Source organism: Triticum urartu, chromosome 1A (assembly GCF_056163025.1).
Source record: "Triticum urartu cultivar PI428250 chromosome 1A, HENAU_Tu73, whole genome shotgun sequence".
Taxonomy (NCBI): domain Eukaryota; kingdom Viridiplantae; phylum Streptophyta; class Magnoliopsida; order Poales; family Poaceae; genus Triticum; species Triticum urartu.
In genome coordinates this window covers 493,412,913-493,428,532 of record NC_141873.1, presented here as the reverse complement: position 1 = coordinate 493,428,532, position 15,620 = coordinate 493,412,913, and the positions used below count along the sequence as shown (strand labels likewise).

General features: G+C 49.9%; 1 protein-coding gene across 1 annotated transcript; it reads left to right on the top strand.

Annotated features, from left to right (window-relative positions):
* The first annotated feature begins 14,141 nt into the window (after positions 1 to 14,141).
* LOC125536298 (uncharacterized) lies at positions 14,142 to 15,332 on the top strand. The gene has a single exon (XM_048699495.2). It carries the CDS (start codon positions 14,258 to 14,260, stop codon positions 14,951 to 14,953), a length of 696 nt encoding a protein of 231 aa, XP_048555452.1. The 5' UTR covers positions 14,142 to 14,257; the 3' UTR covers positions 14,954 to 15,332.
* The last annotated feature ends 288 nt before the right edge of the window (positions 15,333 to 15,620 follow it).

Below are 15,620 nucleotides of genomic sequence, written 5' to 3'. Positions count from 1 at the left end.
CGCACCTACCGCGATAGTACCGCTTTCGCTTCGCGGTAGTACCGCGCTATGCTGTCAGGTAGTAGTACCGCCCCTCGGCAGTACTACTGTGTCGGGTTTTTGCTTCTTTCGTTTCTTTGCGGAAGTAGGCACGGATGTTTCCTCCCCCCTGGCTAGGGGATTTCTGCCTTGCGGTAGTACCGCATGGAGGCGCGGTAGTACCGCGCTTGCGGAAGTACCGCCCTCAGCTCCTGCGCGTCAGATCTGACCTTGCTGTCACTGGGGTTGCGGTAGTACCGCGGGCCAGTACGGTAGTACCGCATGGCCGCCCGGTAGTACCGCTTGGTAGCAAGCGGTAGTACCGCGCGGCACTGCGGTAGTACCCTGGCCCGGCGCGGTAGTACCGCTGGCCGCGGGCTGGTTGGTGGGTAACGGTTGGATCTTTGTCCTACACTATATAAGGGGTCCCCTTCTTCCCGTTGACTTATCTCTTCCAACTAGGGATGACAATGGGGATAATCCCCTATGGGGATACCTAGAACATCCCCATCCCCATCTATTTCCTATCATCCCATCCCCATCCCCGTTTACATGACTGGGGATGAAATTTCCCCATACCCATGCCCCACTGGGGAACGGGGCCCCATTAGGGTCCCCATCCCCATAAACAAATACTCATATACATAATATGACACCCTATGATCAACATACATACATGGTGTTGTCCTTGTCCTGCTAATGCCTATCTAGGTCGTATTGACTTCTTGGTCATGGTGGCAGCTGAGGTGATGATGTGAGATAGGTTTGAGGTTTTTTAGAGCTTTTTTGTTTTTGCAAGTTTGTTTGTGAATATTTTAAGGTTGACCGTAGTATCACAGTTACTAACCGGGTCCCCGATGGGTATTGGGTCCGGGGAATAGGATATCATCTCCATCCCCGTTGTACCCTATGGGGAATAAAATAGTTTGGTAAATATCCCCATGGGGATGTTTTTCGCCCATCCCCACCCCCTAATAGATGAAATCCCCACGGGTTTGGCGGGTATGGGGCCCCGTTGCCATCCCTACTTCCAACCCTAAGCTCCATTATTGCTCTAAGCTCCATTTTCGCCCGATCTCACTCCCTAGCCAATCAAACTTGTTGATTTGTTCGGGAGTGGTTGAGAAGGCCTCGATCCACACTTCCACCAAGAGAAATTTGATTCCCCCCACTAATCCCTTGCGGATCTTGTTACTCTTGGGTGTTTGAGCATCCTAGACGATTGAGGTCACCGTGAAACCATAGTCCATTGTGGTGAAGCTTCGTGGTGTCGTTGGGAGCCTCCAATTGAGTTGTGGAGATTGCCCCAACCTTGTTTGTAAAGGTTCGGTCGCCGCCTCCAAGGGCACCAATAGTGGAATCACGGCATCTTGCATTGTGTGAGGGCGTGAGGAGAATACGGTGGCCCTAGTGGCTTCTTGAGGAGCATTGTGCCTCCACACCGCTCCGACGGAGACGTACTTCCTCTCAAAGGGAAGGAACTTCGGCAACACATCCTCGTCTCCGTCGTCTCCACTCTTGGTTATCTCGTGCCTTTACTTGTGCAAGCTTATTTGTTTCATATCACTTGCTTGCTTGTGTTCCTATCCTTGTTGCATCATATAGGTTGCTCACCTAGTTGCATATCTAGAAAACCTACTTTGATGCAAAGTTTAAATTGTTAAAGAAAAGCCAAAAATTGTTAGTTGCCTATTCACCCCCCTCTAGTCAACCATATCGATCCTTTCAATTGGTATCAGAGCCTCGTCTCTTTATTAAGGACTTTACTGTCCGAAAAGTATGGTTGATACCATAGACGGTGTGGAGGAACACTCCGGTGCGAATCCGGCCTTGTCTACGGGCGATGGGGGAACCTCGATATCTCATGAGGAGTTCAATGTGGCCTTGGAGACATTGAAAACCTCCATGATGACCGAGGTTGAAAGCATGTTTACTAAATTCCTTGAGGGGCTTAAACTATCCACCGCACCGTTGAAAGTGGATGATCCCACCGACAAGGTGACTGATGCTATCTCCGATAAGGGGGAAGCTAGTAGTGAAAAGGCTCCTTCTTCTAGTGGTAAAAATGGCACCGGCATCTTTGCTCATGTGGAACCACCACTTGTTTATGGTGGACCGGTTCCTTCCACTCATTTGAATCATGCTGGTCCTCCCCCCTAAGATTGTGAAAAATGAGGACTTTGATTCTTGGGTTTACCGCTTTAAACGTCATTTAAATCATGTGTACACTAACCTTTGGAGAATCATTGAAGAAGGTTTCTATCCGCATGATCCAAGCAACTTCACTCCTAGAGAAGCCGCGGATAATCAATTCAATGAGAATGCTCTCTTCATCATTCAAGATTCAATTCCACCCGAAGACTTACCTCATCTTCGACCCTTCGCCTTGGCCAAAGACGCATGGCATTGTGTTGTCTCTCTCTACCAGGGAAGCGCAAGCATTCAACGCTCCAACTATGAAGTGGTGCAAGATGAGGCCGATGAGTTTGCAATGAAAGAAGATGAATAACCTCGTGAGCTTCATCGGAGAGTAACCAAACTCGCGGTCTCACTACGAGATCACGGGAGTAAGGACACGGATGACAATTGGATCAAGCGCAAATTCCTCAAGGCAATGATGCCCTACCACAAGGCCATGTCCTCCATCATTCGTCAAAGATCGGACTTCCACACTTTGACCTCAAGCGAAGTGTTGGATGAGTTTGTGGCCATGAACATTTTGGACAAGACCGCCGACAATGCGGTGCTTCGTTCTCAAAGGGCAAAGAAGCCCAACCTTGCATTGAAGGCCAAGCTCACCGTTGAATAAGAAGAGGAGGAAGAAGAGGAGAGCAACCCCGAAGATACAAAGTATGCGTATCATGAACACATGGCACTCGCTTCAAGGCAATTTTGGAGCAAAAAAAACTCGAGGCCAAACTTTAGCAAAAACAACTCAAGTGGCACGAAGAGCAAGCAACGTGTAAGGACTTGCTACAATTGTGGCAACGTGAGTCATTTTGTTGCGGAGTGCCCGTATGAGAAGAGGGAAGACAATGGTGGCAAGCTCATCCGAAAGGACAAGGCCAAGTCATTCCCCAACAAGAGCAACTTCACCAAGAAGACTCCTCCCAAGGCATTGGTGGTACAAGAAGAGTACAATGAGGATGATGACGATGATGAAGGTGATGAGTTGGTTGCCATGGCCTCCGTTGCCATTGCGACGACTCCACGGATGTCTCTCTTTGACTCACCCAATGAGAGCATCACCGCCAAGTGCCTCATGGCTAAAGCCACCAACAAGGTAACCCCCAACATCAAAACTACCATCATTAATCATCCTTCTCCGACGGATAGCATTAATGAACTTGAGGGAGCTAATGTGGAGGCAAATGAGTTTGAGGCCTTTATGGGCAAACTTAAGGGAAAATCCAAGAAGCACTTTGTTGCTCTCTTGGAACAACTTGGTGAAGCCAATGACATGATCGAGGGTCACGAAGACACCATCACTAAGATGGAAGGGCATAGTCGTGACTATGCCTATGAGATTTCGGATCTTTCCAATGCTCTTGAGGAAGAGCATGGTCTTCGTTTGTCTCTTGAGGAGTCACACAACGTTGATCATGCTAAGTTAAAGAAAGATTATGATCATGTCCTCATTGTTTCTCATGTGCTAAACTCCGAGAAGGCCGAACTTGAGGTTGATCTTGCTAGACTCAAAGAGGAGTTTGATCTACTTGACAAGGCTCACAAGGTCTTTAAGGGTGCTCATGCTAGCCTCAAAGAGTCTCATGATCAACTTCAAGTAAAGCTAACCAAGGAAAAAGCCACTTTTCCTCGTATGATGTTAATTGATAATGCAAATGCTGCTAACCCGTGTTGTGAACATGTGCATCTCGTTGAGGAGAACGCTAAGCTAAAGGGGAAACTTGAGAGAGGTCTTGCGACTTGCATACAAGGCAAGAAGAACCTCAACGACCTCTTGATCAACCAAAAGGGAGTTGTGGCCAAGGAAGGGGTTGGGTACGTGCCCGACTCCAAGAACAAGAAGAAGAATGACAAGATCAAACGACCTCCTCCTCTCATGCAAACCTTTGTGAAGGAGGGAGAAAGTGCCTCCGAGGAGAAGAAGAAGAACAATGCGAAGGGTGGCGTTGTCAAAAAGGGCAATGTCACTCCTCGCATCAAAGTCGGTGACTTTAATCCTTCTTATGTGTTATGTCGTGCTAGTGATGGGCATGTCTATGCCAAATTCGTTGGTTCTCCTCATGAATACATTGAATGGTCTATTTGGGTTCCAAAGACCCTTGTTACTAACATCAAAGGACCCATTACAAAATGGGTACCTAAAACCAAGCATTAATCTCTTGTAGGTGTTTGATTCCGGTGGGGGATCATGGTTGCTCGATAGCGGAGCTACAAATCATATGACCGGAAGCAAGGACTTGATGGTGGACGTGCACAAGATTCCATCTATGCCCACCAATGTCGAGTGGGGTGACGCCTCATCCTCTAAGGTATTGGGACTTGGCAAGGTGGTCATCTCTCATGATCTCATGATCGAGAAGGTCATGCTTGTTGAGTCCCTTGCATACAATTTACTTTCCGTTCGTCAACTTGCAATCATGGGCTTTGCCACTTTCTTTGATATCGATACCGTGGCCCTCTTGTGGAGCAAGACTCTTAAAGTAGCCTTTATTGGGAATGTCGAGAACGGTCTATATGTGATTAACTTTTCGGAGCGACCCACTAAGACCACGACATGCCTAATGGCTAAAGTTGATGTGGGATGGCTTTGGCATCGCCGTCTAACCCATGTCAATATGGGATCTTTGCAAAGTCTCCTCAAGGGGGATCATGTCCGTGGACTAACGAATGTTAGTTTTGCTAAAGATCGTGCTTGCAGTGCTTGTATCGAAGGAAAGCTACATGAGAAGGCTCACCCTCCCACGACTATCATTTACTCAAAGAGGCCTTTGGAGCTCCTTCACATGGATCTCTTTGGGCCTCCATCCTTCGATAGTCTTGGGGGTAGGAAGTATTGCTTGGTGATTGTGGATGAGTACTCAAGATACACCTGGGTGTATTTCTTCAAGAGGAAGAGCGAGACCCAACAAACCGTCATTGACTTTGCAAATGAAGCGCAACATCAACACAATGCAAAGATCTTGACAATAAGAAGTGACAACAGCACCGAGTTCAAGAACTACACCTTGGATGAGTTTCTTAGTGATGAGGGGATCAAGTATCAATATTCCGCACCTTACACCCCTCAACAAAACGGTGTTGCAGAGAGGAAGAACCGGACGTTGATGGATGCGGCAAGGACCATGATGGCAGAGTTCAAGTCTTCGTACAACTTTTGGGCCGAAGCCATCAACACCGCGTGTCATGCATCCAATCGGCTCTACCTCCGCAAGGGCTTGAACAAGACTCCATATGAGATACTCACCGGTAACAAGCCCAACCTCAAGTACTTTCGGGTGTTCGGGTGTAAGTGTTTCATTCTCAAGAAAGGTGTTCGGTTGTCTAAATTTGAGGCTAGAGCTTATGAGGGCATATTTTTTGGTTATGCTACAAACTCTCATGCTTACCGTGTCCTCAATAAATCCACGGGACTTATTGAGGAGACATGTAACGTAGAGTTTGATGATAATAACGGCTCCCAAGTGGAGCAAAGTGGCACTTGTGATGTAGGTGATGAAATTCCTCCTCAAGCCATAAGAAGAATGGGTGTTGGCTTTATCCTACCCATTGAGGAACCCCTTGTGGCCGAAGAAGAAGGACAAAGCTCCACTCAAGTGGAGCCATCACCAACCCAAGGCCCACACGCTTCCGAAGAACAACATGAAGGCCCTCATCCTCAAGAACATGACCAAGGGCAAGATCATGCTCAAGACGGTGTTGACACATGAAGTGATGCCCAAGGTCAAGTTCTCTCCTCCGAGCAAGTTCAAGAACAAGAACAAGCTCAAGACGACGCTCAAGATGATCAAGTGACCACTCCTTGTCTCACCCCCGAGGAGGAATTGGAGCGTCGTGCTGCCAAGGTTGCTTCCAAGCTCTCCACCAAGGATCATCTCATGACGAATGTGCTTGGAAGCTTAAGAAAGAGGGTAAGCACTCGTAGACAATTAGCAAACTATTGTGAGCATCACGCGTTTGTCTCTTGTGTCGAACCCCACAAGGTCTATGAGGCGCTAGAAGATCCGGATTGGCTCAATGCCATGCATGAAGAACTCAACAACTTCGAGCGCAACAAAGTGTGGAGATTGGTGCCAAGACCGACGGGGAACCACAATGTCATTGGAACCAAGTGGATATTTAAGAACAAGCAAGATGCCCATGGGATTATCATTCACAACAAGGCTCGTTTGGTAGCACAAGGCTACTCCCAAGTCGAGGGTATCGACTACGGTGAAACCTTTGCTCCCGTTGCTCGTCTTGAATCTATTCGCATGTTGATTGCTTATGCTTCTCATCATAACTTTAAGTTACAACAAATGGATGTGAAGAGTACTTTTCTTAATGGTCCCATTAATGAATTGGTTTATGTCAAGCAACCCCCGGGTTAGAGGATCCCTACTTTCCCGATCATGTGTATCAACTCGATAAGGCACTCTATGGCCTTAAACAAGCCCCACGTGCGTGGTATGACCACCTTACCGAGTTGTTACAAGACCGTGGTTTTGAATTTGGGCTAATCGACCCCACTCTTTTTACTAAGAAGGTCAAAGGGGAGTTGTTTGTGTGCCAATTATATGTTGATGATATCATCTTTGGTTCCCCTAACAAAGCTTTCAATGAGGAATTTGCCGCTCTCATGACCTCAAAGTTCGAGATGTCTTCCATGGGAGAGTTGAAGTTCTTTCTAGGGTTCAAAGTGAAGCAAAGAAGAGAAGGAACCTTCATCAATCAAGCCAAATATACTCAAGACATGCTCAAAAGATTAAAGCTAAGTGATGTCAAGCCGGCTTCCACTCCAATGCCCACCAAGTGCCAACTTGACATAGATCCCAATGGTAAAGCGGTGGATCAAAAGGTATATTGCTCCATGATAGGCTCCTTGCTTTACCTTTGTGCATCTAGACCGGATATCATGTTGAGTGTGGGAATTTGTGCACGGTTTCAAGCCACACCTAAGGAAAGTCACTTTATGGCGGTCAAACGAATCTTTCGATATTTGGCTCATACCCCAAACTTTGGCTTATGGTACCCAAGAGGAGCAAACTTCAAGCTTGTAGGGTATTCGGATTCCGATTGGGCGGGAGACAAAGTGGATAGGAAGTCCACTTCCGGAGGGTGCCAATTCCTTGGTTGCTCTTTGGTAAGTTGGTCTTCCAAAAAGCAAAGTTGTGTGTCTCTCTCGTCCACCGAAGCGGAGTATGTGGCGGCCGGTAGTTGTTGTGCACAACTCTTATGGATGAGGCAAACTTTAAAGGATTACGGTGTCATTTGTGATAAAGTGCCTCTTTGGTGTGACAATGAAAGTGCCATCAAGATCTCTCTCAACCCGGTGCAACACTTCAAGACGAAGCATATCGAGATCCGGTATCACTTCATCCGGGATCACATTAGGCGAGGAGAGATCGAGCTCAACTATGTCAACACTCATGACAACCTTGCAGATATTTTCATGAAGCCCTTGGATGAAGCAAGATTTGACGAGTTAAGGCATGAGCTAAATATCATTGATTCAAGCAATGTTGCTTGAACCCTTGCACACCCCACCATACTCAACGTGTTGTCTTGTTTAGATGTAGGCATGGACATAGGGGGAGTGTTGTTCTCTCAATGAACTCTCCCTCCCCCATTATGCATAAATTGATCAAGTCTTTCACATTAGCCATGTTTGATGGTACTTGTGCTTCAAAGACGAGTTGTGGTCATGGACCCAAGGATAATTCTTCGTGGTGCCATACCAATTGACTCAAACATAGGTGGCTACGGCCACCGCCCTCTCTTTGGAGAGGTGGTGTCTCGTGGTTGTTTTGTTTTGTCGTGTGCCTTTCTGCCTTTGTGTGTAGCGTGGTCTTGTGGTGTCGTGTTGCCTCGGAGTGTTTGTGCAAAGACCCCGTTTTTCGTGTGCTTGAAACGTGCATCTTCTTGAGCCCACGGTACTACCGCGGCTTGCCGCGGTACTACCGCTTTGAGAGGCACGATACTACCGCTCAGGTGCGGTACTTCGGAAGTACCGCGCCGAGCGGTACTACCGTGATGGGGCACGGTACTACCGCGCCGTCGAGGGAGCGTGGGGGTCATGACTCGGGCAGGGGAGTTCCAACTCCCATACCCATTCACTTGTCTCTCTCCCCACGTCTCTCTCTCTTGCTCAAGAACAGCGCCGGAGGTCCTCGCCGGATCTCCGTCTCCGGCCACTCTCCTTGGATTCCGACCGGTGGGATCGTTCCCCACCACTTCCTCTTGCCATGGACCAAGGTTTTTCCCCAAATCCCTCATTTTCTTGGTTGTTCTCTCGCTTCTAGGTTTTTGGGGAGATGCTTGTTGTTCTTGAGATTTTAGGCCAAATCTATGCAAGAGTAGGATGTAGGAGAGTCGTGTCGCGTAGGAATCATACTTGATATGTTGTCTTGTGGTAGATTTGTCCAACCGTAGTACCGCCGCGGTTTCGCGGGCTTTTCTCATATTTGAACTTGTTCGGATCTGACGCGGTGCGGTACTACCGTGTCTCATGTGCGGAACTACCGCTCGTGCGGTACTACCGCGCTAGCTGAGGCACTAAGCTCGTACTACCGCTCCTAGACCCGGTACTACCGCGTCTAAGAGCGGTACTACTATCTTAGTTCCGCAGCACTTGGCAGTACTACCGTAGGGGTCAAATCTCTCTCTAGGCAATTATCTTGGGCGCTTTCTACATGTTTCTTTTGCTTTATTGTGGTCTTTGCATTGATCCCTCTTGTTTGTCGTGGGTGTTTTGCGTTTTGTGTCTCAGGTGGTGGCTCTCGCCATTCCAATCCCAGTCGTGACACTGGCTCCAAGCGTCTGCGCAACCCCCAAGATGAAGCCCCAGAGGGCTCCAATGCCCCCAAGCGCAATGTCAAGACCACTGCCAGCAAGCAAAAGGAACCTGCTAAGGGCATGGACGAGATTTCAGTCTCTGAGTATGTCGAACACCGGAGGATCAATCCCTATGTGAATCCTCGGGCTATCCTCAGAGGCACCGAGTTGTTCTGGACCAAGCAACAGGCTCTCATCTATCTGGATGTGATCAAGAGCAAGCAGAATACCTTCGTGGATGTCAAGTGGATAGACATGCATCACATGCGGAAGGACAGGTTTCGTGACTATTTTGGAGAGGCTCTGGACTTGGTGGAGCAGTTTGCTATTGAGCCAGTGATCTCCTTTCACCTTGACTATGACCCTGAGCTTATCTGTCAGTTCTTTGCCTCAGTGTACTTTCATCCCGGGGATGAGCGGAGGATGATCTGGATGACCAACGGCCGTCAGCTGTCTGCTACATGGAAAGAGTTCATGGATCTGCTTCACATTCCTGATGACGGGCTTCACACCCCCGTTGGTGTTCGCCCCCACGCCAACTCTGAGTCTGCCAACAAGAACCTGCTTCAGCCTTTCCTTGTTGAGAAGGTGCTCCCCAATGGCAAGTCAACTTGGGTGTTGAACTCCTTTCTGGATATCATGCATCGCATCTTCCGCAACACTCTGTTCCCACGCATTGGCGACAAGGACAAGGTCCATGCCTATCTAGTGGACATGTTGCTCCTGTGTGCAGAGGCGCGTTCATCTCAGACTCAACCACTTGATGTCCCACACATCATGTGGTGTGAGCTTCGGTGTGCGGTGTTCACTCGCAAGGTACCTATCTACGGACCGTACCTGTTTCTGCTGCTCTCCACCACTTGGGAGAAGATGTACCCTGGTGATGAGTTCCTTGCTCCAGACTGGATTCGCCATGAGTCCATCAGCCTCCGTGTCAAGCCCAACTGGGCCAACACCACTACCCGTGCTGAGGCCTCTTCTGCTAGGAGGGCTGTTGGTGAGGAGGAGGCTGCTGCTGAGAATATTGCTGAGGACCGTGCTGCTAGGTCCACCACACCTTCCTCTGAGCCGTCGTGGGCCAAGAAGTTAAAGGACAAGATGAAGACTCTCTTCTGCATGCAGGCAAAGGGACAGTACAGGGCTCACGTGGCAGACAAGGAGAGTCGCCGCCGTGACAAGAAGGTTATGAGGCTCTTTGGAGAGGATGTGTCTGGCGGGTCTGAGGACGTCATCACACCTGAGGCTGCCTGGATGTCGAAGCAGGGATACAAGTGGACCAGTTCAGAGGAGGACATCGAGGAGACCGTCCCCGCCACTGAGTCTGACGAGGAGCACGAGGAGCAGTGGGACGACTTCTCTGCCTGAGCCACCCCGTGTGTGTAGGTGTCCTCTCTGCCTTTTTGGCGTCTCGATGCCAAAGGGGGAGAGAGTGTAGGGATTTGCGTTGTGTCGTGCTTGGTGTATTTGTTTGCTTTGTCATTTGGACCTCGTTTGCCTCGTTTTCTTTTGTTTTGTTTGTGCCTTCGAGACCTATCCTACATATGGTGTAAGACATATGCACTCTATCTATCTTAGTTAACTTATGTTTGTGCTATCTTGTCTAGTGATAGATATGTCTTGTCTCTATAATATAGGGGGAGCTTTGATCCTAGTATGTGTGCCGTGCAGTCCAAAGCACTCATCTAGGTGGCACACATCTAGGGGGAGCCCGTCTATATTCTAGCGAGGAGGGGTTTGCGGTTACTTAATATTATTTCCCTTGTGCAAATCCCGTATTGTCATCAATCCACCAAAAAGGGGGAGATTGTAAGGGCATATTTATCCCTAAGGTGTTTTGGTGATTGATGACAACGCATTTGCGGACTAATCGTGTGCCTTGAGTATCCCAGACATTTCATCGCTAGGCACAAGACGGTTGGGTGCCCCTCGAAGACTGTTGAAGACGGCGTCTTTTCTACGTTTCTTTTTGGTGGATTTGAGTCGTAGGAAAGCCGTACTATTAAGAGGGGGTCCACGTTGGAAAGGTTTGGGTGGAATCATCACGTACACGTCACCTTCTTGTCCCCTCCTTTTTCCCTTGGAGCTTCCTCCGCTTTCTCGCCTCCCTGGTTCTGGCTGCTGAGTTGGGTCGCGGTAGTACTGCTCCCAGGAAAGCGGTAGTACCGTAGGCATCAGCGGTAGTACCATGCGGTGGCGCGGTAGTACCGCAGGTGCCCATGGTAGTACCGCTCCCCTGGAGCTGCACTACCGCTGCCCACCAGGCTAGTACCGCTCCTTCGCGGTAGTAGGGGCGGATGTAATTTTTTACATCCGCACCTACCGCGGTAGTACCACGCTATGCTGTCAGGCAGTAGTACCGCCCCTCGGCAGTACTACTGTGTCGGGTTTTTGCTTCTTCCGTTTCTTTGCGGAAGTAGGCACGAATGTTTCCTCCCCCTAGCTAGGGGATTTCTGCCTTGCGGTAGTACCGCATGGAGGCGCGGTAGTACCGCGCTTGCGGAAGTACCGCCCTCAGCTCCTGCGCGTCAGATCTGACCTTGCTGTCGCTGGGGTTGCGACAGTACCGCGGGCCAGTACGGTAGTACTGCATGGCCGTGCGGTAGTACCGCTTGGTAGCAAGCGGTAGTACCGCTGGCCTGGCGCGGTAGTACCGCTGGCCTGGCGCGGTAGTACCGCTGGCCGCGGGCTGGTTGGTGGGTAACGGTTGGATCTTTGTCCTACACTATATAAGGGGTCCCCTTCTTCCCCGTTGACTTATCTCTTCCAACCCTAAGCTCCATTATTGCTCTAAGCTTCATTTTCGCCCGATCTCACTCCCTAGCCAATCAAACTTGTTGATTTCTTCGGGAGTGGTTGAGAAGGCCTCGATCCACACTTCCACCAAGAGAAATTTGATTCCCCCCACTAATCCCTTGCGGATCTTGTTACTCTTGGGTGTTTGAGCATCCTAGACGGTTGAGGTCACCGCGAAACCATAGTCCATTGTGGTGAAGCTTCGTGGTGTCGTTGGGAGCCTCCAATTGAGTTGTGGAGATTGCCCCAACCTTGTTTGTAAAGGTTCGGTCGCCGCCTCCAAGGGCACCAATAGTGAAATCACGGCATCTCGCATTGTGTGAGGGCGTGAGGAGAATACGGTGGCCCTAGTGGCTTCTTGGGGAGCATTGTGCCTCCACCCCGCTTCAACGGAGACGTACTTCCTCTCAAAGGGAAGGAACTTTGGCAACACATCCTCGTCTCCACCGTCTCCACTCTTGGTTACCTCGTGTCTTTACTTGTGCAAGCTTATTTGTTTCATATCACTTGCTTGCTTGTGTTCCTATCCTTGTTGCATCATATAGGTTGCTCACCTAGTTGCATATCTAGAAAACCTACTTTGATGCAAAGTTTAAATTATTAAAAAAAAGCCAAAAATTGTTAGTTGCCTATTCACCCCCTCTAGTCAACCATATCGATCCTTTCAACATGTAATGTCAACTTCTCACTAAATAATAAATTATCGAAGGAAGAATTCGGTGGATGTTCCTGTCCAGTTTCAGGTGAAGGATAAGCTGTCGGATCTTCCTTGGGAGCCACCACCAGCAAATTGGCTCGCCTTGTCGATGAGGGATCTTTCTCCCCAGAGGAAGGTTCAGTTGGTGCTGGAATGATACTGAGAGACCATAGGGAAGTTGTTATTTTCACAACTTGTCATCTATTGTTCTTCTACAACAATGCTCTTAAAGCGGAGATTTAGGTGCTCATGATAGGTATGTCACTTGCCCTTCAATGGTTTTCGTTACCGATCATAGTGCAATCAGATTCTATGTGTGCCACGTGTGCTATGAAGGATGCTTCGCTAGACAAATCGCCTCTCGGTCAACCGGTTAAGGAAATCAAGCATTTTATGCTGGAGAGGGAGTTTAAACATGTTTTTTAGGGAACTATGGCGGTCAAAGCCAACCTGAAAATTTTATTAATTTTGTGTTTTGACAGAGAGTATATACAAAGAAGGCGAAGAGGGAGGAGAAAAAAAAAGACTGATACTCTATGCTACATCTAGCCGGGACAACATGATTCCCCAATCAAATAGAATTTGCTTTATATCTGCGTTTACACATCTACTGGACCAAAGAAAAATGTCTTGAGCCGCACGTCGAAGGACAAGTCCTCGGGATTCATCCTCGTTTCTGAAGACTTTAGCATTTCTTCTTTTCCATAGACTCCAAAGAATAGCCATAATTACCGTGTTGCGAATCTTGTAAGGAGGCTGGAGCCCCGACAAGTCTTTGATGGAGGAGCATTCTGCAGGGTTGATGTTAAGAGAGTCGACCGTCGACCAGACGTCAGCAACAATAGAGCAGTGGAGAAGTATGTGGGACGCTGATTCAATGGACCTGCATAATGGGCATGAGTCGGAGTCTGTCTAGTTCCGCGAATCGACGCTCGTTGTTGTACAGTCTCCCACGGTGCGCAAGCCAGATAAACAACCTGCAGCGGTTAGTCGCATAGTTCTTTCCCCAAATAAAATCTGTGAACAAATCCTCCGGCCTAGAGAAGAAAGCAGCCTCATATGCATAAGCAATGGATAGGGGCTTATCGTTGACCCTACATAATGTACCATCAGGTATGTGCGGTATTAAGTCAACAGTGGCTAACAGGTCACGCGGGTATTGTAGTTCGGAGGAAGCAACGTTGGACAGACACGGCTGTAACGAGAGACAGAGGTCCACAGCTGAGAGCACGAACGCAACAGAGGCATTCGGTTTGGCGGTGTGGGAGTTTAAACATGTTAAGATAGCTAGATCACAAATCAGGGTTCCACATTGTCACTCTAACTATATATGCTCGTACGACACGTAGGATCGCTTGTTGGTTGCAGCGTGACCCTCCTTTCATTCATCACCTTGTGAGCGGAATGTAACCCTATTGATATGGAATAAAACTCCCCTTTACTAAAAAAATCAAAAAAAATCGAACTGACCCGTCGTGCGTTTGTATACATAATACACACAAGCACTGATTGGCACGTGCCAGCGTGTCATTCCCCGCAAGTGGGCAGGAAAAAGGTGTGCGAGTAGTTTGGATCGCAAGTGACCACCGAGCAAGAGGAGCGACCCTCCTCCCGCATATAAAACGCGCCATCGGATCTCTCCACTTCTCGGATCGTTCGCGCTCCACACTCTCCCACGCAGCGACCAACACCCTCCCCCATTCCATTCCCTCCGTCCACCGCACCACCTACCCAGAGATCATACCATCCACCATGAGAGGGCGAGAGACGCCCAAGGCTCGCAGCGGCGCGGCGACCCCGAGCTGCCCGCAGAGCCCGCTCAGCATCACGCACGATGGCGAGTTCTACGCGCGCCTGCTCACCAGGGAGAGCTCCCTCGCCAACCCCTCCTTCCGCTACTACGGCGCCGGCCCCGCCGCCGTGCCCTTCGGCTGGGAGTCCCAGCCGGGCACGCCCAAGGACGCCACCTCCTGCTGCAGGGCGCTCCCCGCCGCCGTCCCGGCCATCACCCCCCCGCCGTCCTACCATGCGCGGGCCGTCTCGGCGTCGTCGTACGGCGACAGCGGCAGGCTGCAGGGCCGCAGGAGCAAGGGCGCCCCCGCTGGCGACAGGAGCTGCAAGTGCTGCTGCGGCGGCTACAGGAGGCTCAAGTGGATCAAGATCGGCTTCATCGCCGCCGTGTTCCGCCGGATCGCGCTCGGCAGGTCCCGGGTGTCCTCGTCGCCGTCCTCGTCCGCGGCGTCGGTGCAGTCGTCCTCGTCGTCCACCCGCTGGCTCTTCTCCGGCGGCTCGAGCAGCTGCCTGGACGAGGCCGGTGCCCACCACTACCAGTACTACGAGGCGCCGGCGATGACGGGGATGCTCTGCCTCGGGGTCCGGCCGAGCCCGTGGATGGTGAAGTTCTGCGGCGGCCGGCGGGAGCCCGTCTGGGTGCAGGGCTGGCCGTAGGCCGGGCAGGCCCCATCGCCGTCCGGTCGCCGTCATGCACGTCGTTCCGTTCCACTTCCAGTCCATGCAGCGGGCTGGGCCACCATAATTAAAGTTGTCTATCGACACGAGTTGAGGTTGATCGATCGTTCCATTGGTTCCTGCCTCGATCGGGTGTCTGTTCCTGCGTCTGATAGCTCTAGTGATCCAGCATAAGTGCATGGTTCGTTTTGGTCGTTTAGCGTTGGCGTGTCGCTGTGGCCGCTGCCGGCCGGAGGACACACGACACGAGCATGTCGCCATTTTACCTTTGGAACGTTAGCTGCTGTTGTCTAGTGGTGTGTGGACTATGGAGAAATAGAATGCTTGTTGTCGATCGCGACTAGATCCGACAGTTTCACGTGTCCCGAGACTCGGAGCCTCACCGTCTGGAACTAATCCCACGTTACGTCTTGATCTCCGCTTGCATTTTATAATTGTTTGGGAGCGCATGATTATTGAGGACGTTGCCATGTTTGAGAGTTGCCTGAATTTTTTGTCGGTGCGAGGATGCTAACTAACATCGACGGTGGACTAATTTTACACCGCTGTCAGAGATTGATTCTTTCTCGTTCATCAGCTGCGTAGTGGACCAATACAGTAACTTCTCCAAATGTTTGAAATACACACTATTTGTTGTACTTTCTCA